The 9,188-nt window shown below is 39.8% G+C and overlaps 1 protein-coding gene across 1 annotated transcript; it reads left to right on the top strand.

Annotated features, from left to right (window-relative positions):
- The first annotated feature begins 255 nt into the window (after window positions 1–255).
- Window positions 256–8,561, top strand: LOC137259973 (uncharacterized). The gene is made up of 4 exons (XM_067797629.1): window positions 256–1,319; window positions 6,928–6,999; window positions 7,375–7,461; window positions 8,023–8,561. Exons 1-4 carry the CDS (start codon window positions 287–289, stop codon window positions 8,421–8,423), a joined length of 1,593 nt encoding a protein of 530 aa, XP_067653730.1. The 5' UTR covers window positions 256–286; the 3' UTR covers window positions 8,424–8,561.
- The last annotated feature ends 627 nt before the right edge of the window (window positions 8,562–9,188 follow it).

Raw genomic sequence — 9,188 nt, 5'->3', positions numbered from 1 at the left:
TCACAATAACTAGTCGAACTGCGCCTCGTGTTGTCCAAGACAGGACCACGGGTTGATACTCCGAATATAGTGACAACACACAGAACAATGGTGGGATTACATTACATCTCAATATTCGCAGTTAGGTATCTGCCATGTAGGTTGTTGATGCCACGTGTACGCACACTACTGGTGGGTGTTCCCCCGAGCTGGCATTCTGCCAAACACGTGAGTCGGGCTATATTAAAGCCCTGCACCCTGCACCGGCAGTCATCTTCCTAGCTGCGCTACACAGTTCTCTTGTACGATGGGGGTATCAACAATTATTCTCTTCAGTCTCCTGATGTGTGGTGTGAAAGCCCTAGATACTAGTGACAGTTTGGCAGCCTTGGCTACACGGGTGCGTCTGGTTGAAGGAGAGATCCACGCGTGGAAGCTAACTGCTGTTAATTCTGAGATAAAACTAATGAACAGGTTTGAGCTACTGGAGTCGTCCCTGAAAGAAGAACTGACAGGAAGATTCCTTCCTCCCTTGATTAAGCCTCTTGTCCGATTGGCAATTAAAGACATAATGAAAGGAGACTATATCGGCAGCATTATCAGCGGACATGTTCTTGAAGAAGTACAAGCCCTAAAAGCCAGCGGAGAACAGACAAAGACACAACTGAAAGGAGTAATACAACAGTTGAGACGTGTTGAACTGGATAGGGACACTTATAGAAAGAGTCTTCGAAAACAGCGTCACAGGTTGACCAAAGACATACGTGCATTACAGGTACAGTTAAATCACACTGTTGCTGACTTGGATGATGCGAGGAGGATGAACTCCGACACAAAGAGAAAAATCATTGGTGTTACTGAGGGCTTTAGTACGCTGAACACAAGCTCTGCGATGATGAGAAACGAAGTTGAATCGTGCATGGATGACCTGAAGGATATTCGGCTGAAGTTACCCACAGACATTCAGAGTTTAACCACTCAACTGAACCAGACCAAAGAAGATATCCTAGATTCAAAGGAAGAAATCAACAGCCTTACTCAGGACTTTAATACGCTGAACAGAAGCTCTGTGATGATGAGAAACGAGGTTGAATCGTGCATGGATGGCCTGCAGGAAATCCGGCTGAAGTTGCCTACAGACATTCACAGTTTAACCACTCAACTAAACCAGACCAGAGAAGATCTGATGGATACAAAGGGCATAATCAGTGATCTAACAGAGGACTTGATGACACTGAATATAAGCTGTGGGATGAGGAAAAAGATTAAACCGAGTGACAGAAATGAAACCTCGCTGACAACATCGTCATTGTCGCAGATGTCACTCACGACTACAGCAGGTGAGACTTTCAGCAGAGATTTGACGCTTAATTAACATTCTGTCTTGATATTCCCACCGTAAGATATGATAATAACGTCATCATTTTGTATGGATTAAGTCAGTAATTTAAAGTCATATTGCATGCATATTCAACATTTGTCCTATGTTTTTGAAACAACACGCTGGACATGCATATTCATCGTTTTCATTGTGGGAAAACCTTCAGGTCTAAATATAGCAGTATTAACCGTTTCGTTTTCAAAGGCGAGTGAGACTCGCTGACTTCGTTGATTAAATCTTTAACGAGTTTAATAAAATTGATATTTCACGGAAGCGAGTTTAGTATCTTGTTTATTACTCGCCAACATAAATTGACAGAAACTGCCGTGAAATTCCTTACAGTGTGAGGACTCTCAGCTTTCCGCGAGTCAAGCAGGGTCTAGGGAAATTGCGACATCGGCATTAGCGTTGTGACGTCACAACTTTAACCCCCTGGATGCCACAGGGACATATATGTCCTTCCTCTACATCCCTCACTTTGAAGTCCAATAACATTCTAAATATACCACGCATATATAAATACTTCACAGTTTTGAATTCTGCAGAACATTCCCCGTTTCTTGATACCATCCACTATTATCTCAGACCAGGCTAAAGTGCTTAAAATTGCCTTTCAAAATAGGCTTCTTCGTAAATGTCGTCATTTTTCAAACTGTACAAAATCGAGATTCACAGCGTTATTTGCAGTATGTTTTGAAATGTGAAAATCAGATAATTATTGGGAGTAATGAATTTCAAAAACAGCATATTAATGATTACTGATATCAAGTTTTCATGTAACCAGGAATGATAATTCTGAAACGTCACCGATGTACCCAGAATCGGTTGGGATGTTTTCGAAAATACACTCACACGAACGCCGAAGTGCGCTTTCCGCCATATTGGATAGTGTTTACAAAATCACATTTCGAGAATCCCGGTATTGAGACGTCTATAACATCGCGTATATTTCATAGTCAGCTGCGACAAATGCATCATTGAATTCCCCACAAATCATAGAATCAAATTACAAATGGTCTTTGTGACCAATACCAACTGTCTGGGTAAATCGAAATGAAAGGTAATTGATATGAAAACGAACGCTGTGTTCGAAAGACAGCGCTTGTTTCAAATGTAAACAAAGAAAAATTCCAATATTTTGAAATAATTTGGTAATTCATAAGAAACTGTCAATCTTTTAGTGCAGCGTGACGCCATGACTGACGCAAAATCACGCAGAACGACAACGGTACTTGTCGGCATTTCTGGCTTCCTCCGTCATTTACAATGTAAACGATAAAAACATATAACAATACACAGATAGTCAGATTAATTTTGATTACTTACATCTCACATTTATGGACAAAAGATCACAGAATCAAGGAAAACGTCCTCGCAAAATCCTGTGTATCTTTCTCAGCGAAGCCGCCATTTTGAAAGAAATCGTAGTGTTGTCACTCGTCAACATTGTTGCACATATTAGGCAATTTCTTTGAGGTGAAGGTCGGTTGAGCAAGAGTAAACACAATGCCCATACCATTCTGATTGCACTTTTAGTATTTTGATGTATATTTAGCGTATCGTTCAGATATTTCTTCATGAAACTGATTTCAGTATCTACGTATATCCATGTTCAACACCATATCATGTGGATATAAGGTCTGCGTTTTTATTCTTTGAAATGTTTTTGATTGTTTGAATAATATTTACATGGGAAATTGACTCAGTACGTTTACTATACCACATTTTAAGCCTCTACACAAGTGTTGGAAGATCACACGTAGCCATTACTGCAACATGTGCTTCAGTTCCCGTGATGTACAAAATTCAATACGTTGGGACAAATATTGCAGTTTCATATGAACAGGTTAACAAACAACGATTTAATTCCAACTTGTAAGTAAAACTGATAATATTATGAAAATGATTTGTACATTTTATGAATTTTAAAGGAATTGCTTTGTTCATTGTATTGGTTTGTGTCGTTTTTATACTATAGACAAAACAATTATGAATACTGATTGACCTGGTGCGAGTTTGTCGAGAACGTTTTATGTGATTCATTATAATTTTTTTGGATAATAATGTCAATTCAAATTTGATTCAAATATATCTGATAGCAGAATATCTAACTCAAATAATATTTATACAAAAATTGTTAAAAATATATAAACCAGGTCGTGTCATTTGGACAAGCCTTACGTCCATATTCTAATACTTCTGTACTGAAAAAGCGAACTCTTTGTACCTTTCATTGTATACATATGAAGTAAAATAATTTCATAATCATAAGAAGAAAAGTCTGTTTCCTAAATGAATATTCAATGAATAGTCAGGTGTTGTGAAATTTTCATTTACGCTAAATTACTGCTAGACAGGTGCGCGTGTTACTCACTATAAGATATGTAGTAAAACCGTGTAATTGTTGATATATTCAGGACATTATTTCAGTGGTAAAACCACTCATTTTATATTTTGGCTAATAAGTGTTGAATTCTGACACAGAAGCCGAGATCTTTTACACACTGAGTGGAAAAAAGGTTAGATATATACTAGTCAGCAACCACAGTCGTCTTTTTTCCGACGTCACCAAATGCACAAAACATGCCGTGACGTCAACTTAAATGTCACATTATTTTCAGTTATTTCATTAGAATTGAAAATGTGGCTGTTACTCCGTTAATAATGATGCAAAATTAATCAAAATACATCTACACAAACTGGAGAATATGGGAAGAACTAAATTATGTATCGGATAGAGACATCCAAATCGCTATTACCTGCTTTTTCATGTAGTACACTGGCATCTTTTCTTTCAAATGGTGAAACTATCAAAAGGTATCCTCTCACATTGGGGAACTTTGTATTGGAATAGTTTGGTCCACTGTGAACAAAACATCACGAAAATATGCTGTCTGTATCCACAGCAAATTCTCTCCATGTGATCTGAGTTACATTGACCTAATGTAAACCATAGCGGAGTTATGCCCCCTTATTTTTATACGTGCATGACCTCTCTGTCGAAGTTTGACGTCATAGAAGAAAATCGATTTTTGATATTGATTGCAGGTCATTTTTGATTTTGTGAGTGTGTCGTTATGCATTAGCACATACACCCATTTCATATACACTTATGTCGTCCTGTGTCGTAGCTGTGTTTTCTTCGCTCACACTTTCCGTAAAGATGCCAAATTAAAAAAGTCGTAGCAGAGTGCAATTATTGGTGCACGATAAGAAACGGAGAAATTTACTGTTTTTTAACGCACACGAAAGTTTTGGACAACTTTTAGCAGTGTCTATTTCTCAAACCCCTGAGGTAGCCGCAGTTATATTTATACCAAAGGATAGGAAATTAATTATTCTACATTTCTGTGCAATTTTATGGCCGTTCGCAGATCCAGGACCACGTGAGCGCAAATCTCGCACAACGTTCACTTTCCAAACCTTACGAAAATGTGCGCCTGAAAAAAAAAATCGGCATCCAGGGGTTTAAACCATTTTGACGTCATACGTCAAGCGTTGTACTACACTAGTGTAATATTGCCGGAAAAATATTACACTGCAGTATCTTCAACGGGCGAGTAATAAAATGTTCTTCACATCGCCGGCAATGCCTTGGATATCCTTACATACAGCAAACGTTTTTAGCAGATTGATGCTCATGCGGTTGATCTCTCTCTCTCTCTCTCTCTCTCTCTCTCTCGAACGAGCAACAAACTCAGAAAAACACAGTTTGTCTTTCAAGGGCATTTTATTGTTATAAGCTCAATGTAAGTAAGACAATGGTCTTGTTTGACAGAAATATCGCAGTTATGTACATCTTTTAGAAGACTCTGAGGTCTTATGATATCCACATATGCATCGAAAGGGGGCACCCATCTATATTTTTCGCAAACAAATGTTAGAGGTTTCTATACAAACAATCGGTGAATTAGGGAAGTAGCCGATAAGTTTATACAATCCTGTCCATATCATGGTAACACGAAATATGTTGTAATATGGTGTTTTCATCTCATAAACCGTACGAAAAAGTTGGGTCAGATAGAAATACGTTCACACAAGGGCCGGGTATTGGCATCAAAATTGTATAGCAATATATTGCGATATCGGTACATATATTGAGATACGTTTTGCAATGTATTGCGCCATTGAGTGTTTGACAGGTAGAGTAACTGATTGTGCATGTCAATCCTATTTTCGTTTCTATGCAATTTAGACCCTTACAGTATGCAGCTTTGTCATTAAATAACAAAGGAAAACATCTGATGTGAATAAAAATATGTTTATGTTTTAATTGTAACCATAAACAATATCACAAAAATTTCAGTTATGTTCTTTATCCAATATACCGGTTCTCAGACAAAATATTGCATTACGTGTCGTTATTAAAAGCGTGCAGCCCTAGCTCATTCGAACTTGTTGATCAGTCAAGCAGTCGAGCGCCAAACGTTGCCATGCTCTTAACCTGACACGTCACAATGACGTCATAGCTGGCAGCTTTGCGGTCGTGGTGTCGCCAGTCAAGACATTTCACAACAAACAGTGAGATGTGTCGTTCATGTTGGGACGTTACTGGTGGGTAAGTTGTCAGTTTCCGATTTTAAACTGATTTAGGAAGTTAGATAAAATAGTATAAATGTATACTGTGCGACTGCTGTAGAACAGCGTCAAAATTGTGGGGTCCAAGCAATATTTGCTTCACGGAATGTTTACGTACAGCTGTCACTGAAGATTTTGTGAGATTATTTGAAATCTGTCCAGGCAAATAACGCATGTGTTTCATTGTGCATATCGTTCGTTCTCAGTCAATGAATAACTGAACTTCACTGAAATACATCCCCGCTATAGGACACAAGCCAAAGTATCAGCTTAATGTTTACATGGAACTTGGAAGGGCAAATATTTTTTGTTCTCCTTATTTCTAACGTTGAAACAGACGGAATGTTAATCTGTCGGACAGCCGATATTTTGATCTTTACCACCACACACTGCCACGTGTTGTACCCTTGTTGTTTATCAAAGCACATTGCGTACACCTACAGAATACCGGATATCTGGCACCCATGTCGTTTAGTGTCACATCTCCCGAGCCCAACGCTTGCCCTAATCATTACCCTACCCCTATGGTTAGGTTAGGGTTAGGGTTAATTACCGTAAAGTATAGGTGCCCACGTGAATACTCGTCTATGTTTATATAGTCGCTCCTAAGCTAGCTCAAGCCCATGGGGCGAACAGATTCTCTAATTAGACCGTTCATGTTATTCAGTTAAAGCATTTCAAGAAAAAGGAGCATCTCAGCTCTTAACGTACAGTCATTGTACAGCTTATAACATTTTTAGATTCAAACTATAAAAATGAATGTACGGAGCGTTTTCTTTTTCTTCACGCTGTCTTGATAAACAGGTATCTCAATCAAATCAAACCACATATTTTTAATGCCTCTGTTATAACAGATCCCGTATTTGTCGAGAATGTATTCATGCATAATATTGAAAGGAACACATAAGTGGAAAGCGAAAACTGGAGCCAGATATTATAATGCTTAAATAGTATGTACAGTTTTCTGAATAAGAAATTCTTTGTTTCAGCCTCGACTGACCCTAGCCCGAGCAACACAGTTCCACCAGCGCCAGTGACGACACAACACTCTGATGTTCATGGTAGGTGGGAAATCCCAACAAGCAGAGAGCTTAGTTCTTAATTCTCGCTGCATTTGACAGACTTATGCATATATAACTGGATATTGTCATTTAAGGGTTAAATTTGACGTTCGGGCCGGGTATCAATCACAGGATTTCAAACTGTAAAAGCCAAATTTATTCAGTGTAATTTTTTTCACGCAGTCACCACAAAGAATTGTCTTGATCAAATTGAACGAAATATATTTTTGGCTTCTTCCACACGATGTGTATTTTGATTTAATTATGCACGGTACTGAAAGGCACAACATATGTCGAAAGGCGAAACCTTTGGCCAGTAGTAGAAATGCCTATGTGCTATGAGTAGTTTTCTGAACCTCATATTCCCTGTTTCAGCCTCCACGACTGACGCAAGTGAGGATCTGACACCGAGCAGCACAGCTCCACCAGCGCCAGAGACGACACGAGACTCTGATGCACTCGGTAGGTGGGAAAACCCAACAGGCAGGAAGCTCAGTGATGTCGATCAACGTTCATGTTGTCAGTCACAGGATTTCATGAACAAGATATTTATGCTGAGATCGCCATCAGACAGCTGGAAAACTGCAGAGTGTGGCGTTAAACAACAAACAAAACACTGTGACATAAATCAACGTTATATCGTGTTACCCATAAGACCAAATAACAGTTGTACCGAATTTATCAACTTGTAACAGAACAAAGACGAGTTGTTTACGTTCAAATTCTATATTGTTATGTAACGAGAGCAAGATATACTAAGTCACAACAGTTGTACCGAATTTATCAACTTGTAAAGTTCAACTCACTGTGACATAAATCAACGTTATATCCAGCCGTACTCAAGATAATGCTACAACGTCTGCTTCTAACACAAAGTTGTGTATTAAACACGCCATCGTTAATTCCAGAAACCACACGTTGTTTAAATGTTGTAGCAGTGTCCGAGTCACGTATCAACTTGATGACAACATTGTAGATGTGAGACAAATATGTCTGGTGTACATTGTTTACTTTGTGTTGCAGCGACTCCATCAGCAGCAGCAGGCCGCGACCTCTTCGACGCCAGCAAGGACGGTGACCTGGGGAGAGTGAAGCGGATCCTGTCAGCGGGTCACGTGGACATCAACTACAGAGGAGGATGGAACAGGACACCGGTGATGGAGGCAGCATGGTATGGACACAGGGACGTGGTGGAGTTCCTGGTGGGTAGAGGGGCTGATGTGTCACTGGTGGACAGGGTCGGTGACAACATCCTTCACTACGCCTGTTATAATGGAGACGTGGAGACGGTGAAGCTGATCCTGGACCTGGACGTTGTTGACGTCAACGCCAGGAACAACAACGGGTGGACAGCGGCCGACTACGCGAGAGGCAATAGACATCAGCGAGTGTTGGATCTCCTGGTGTCACGCGGTGCACACTGACGTCGGTGTTGGAGTAGACACAGACGGAGCGCATGTCGTTACTGACACCGACGTGGCGTGTGCCGTTCACGTAGTCGTGTGTCACAATTCAAGTGATTTCCTTTTTCTTTCTGAATATAAATAAACGTTGTTGAATGTATTTTCAGACATTTTGTTATGTTTTGTGTTTGGAATCTCGCAGGATCAGGTAAGAGAATTGTCAAGGTGAGTAATTGTACGTAAACGTTGCCCGTCTTAACATAATTCTGTGTTAATTTTATTAATTTTGTTCAGAGAATATCGCGAATTGTGAAACAGACAACAACAAACTGTTTGTTTACATGTCGCTGCACTCTGTGACCTCAGACTGAGCCGAGGTTCACCCAGCTGACGTGGCGCCATTTGTACAGTGACAGTGACGTCACACTGCTGGTGACGTCACAATCGTATAGGTGACCCGCGGTCTTCTCAGCCAGATGGGAGAAAGAGCGGCTCTCTGTCTTCACGCCAGACAACGCAAACAGTGCCAGTCTTGTCAAATAGCATGTGCTTGATATCGCTCAACAAATGAATCTTCACGAATGGACATGGGTAGCCGACTACTGCTCAGATTTTTCTCTGTTGGTGCCACAGGGAAATGTACCATTTCTGTAGTGACTAAACACTCAATATACACAATATACACAAACTTGTAACAATCATCACCATTATTTTAATCAAAGCAGAATTGTTTAAATGCCCACTGAAAATTAGGTATATCGTAAATCTCTCGCCATTTTTACTTAC

This window comes from Haliotis asinina, chromosome 13 (assembly GCF_037392515.1).
Source record: "Haliotis asinina isolate JCU_RB_2024 chromosome 13, JCU_Hal_asi_v2, whole genome shotgun sequence".
Lineage (NCBI taxonomy): Eukaryota > Metazoa > Mollusca > Gastropoda > Lepetellida > Haliotidae > Haliotis > Haliotis asinina.
Note: the sequence above shows the minus strand (reverse complement) of the source record. Positions and strands in the feature narration are given on the sequence as shown.

Bases quoted from the DNA above. Each gene is read 5' to 3' on its own strand.
- LOC137259973 (XM_067797629.1), top strand. From the start codon at position 287: ATGGGGGTATCAACAATTATTCTCTTCAGTCTCCTGATGTGTGGTGTG. The intron at 7,000-7,374 runs GTAGGTGGGAAA...TCCCTGTTTCAG, and splicing joins ACAACACTCTGATGTTCATG to CCTCCACGACTGACGCAAGT. The intron at 7,462-8,022 runs GTAGGTGGGAAA...TTTGTGTTGCAG, and splicing joins ACGAGACTCTGATGCACTCG to CGACTCCATCAGCAGCAGCA.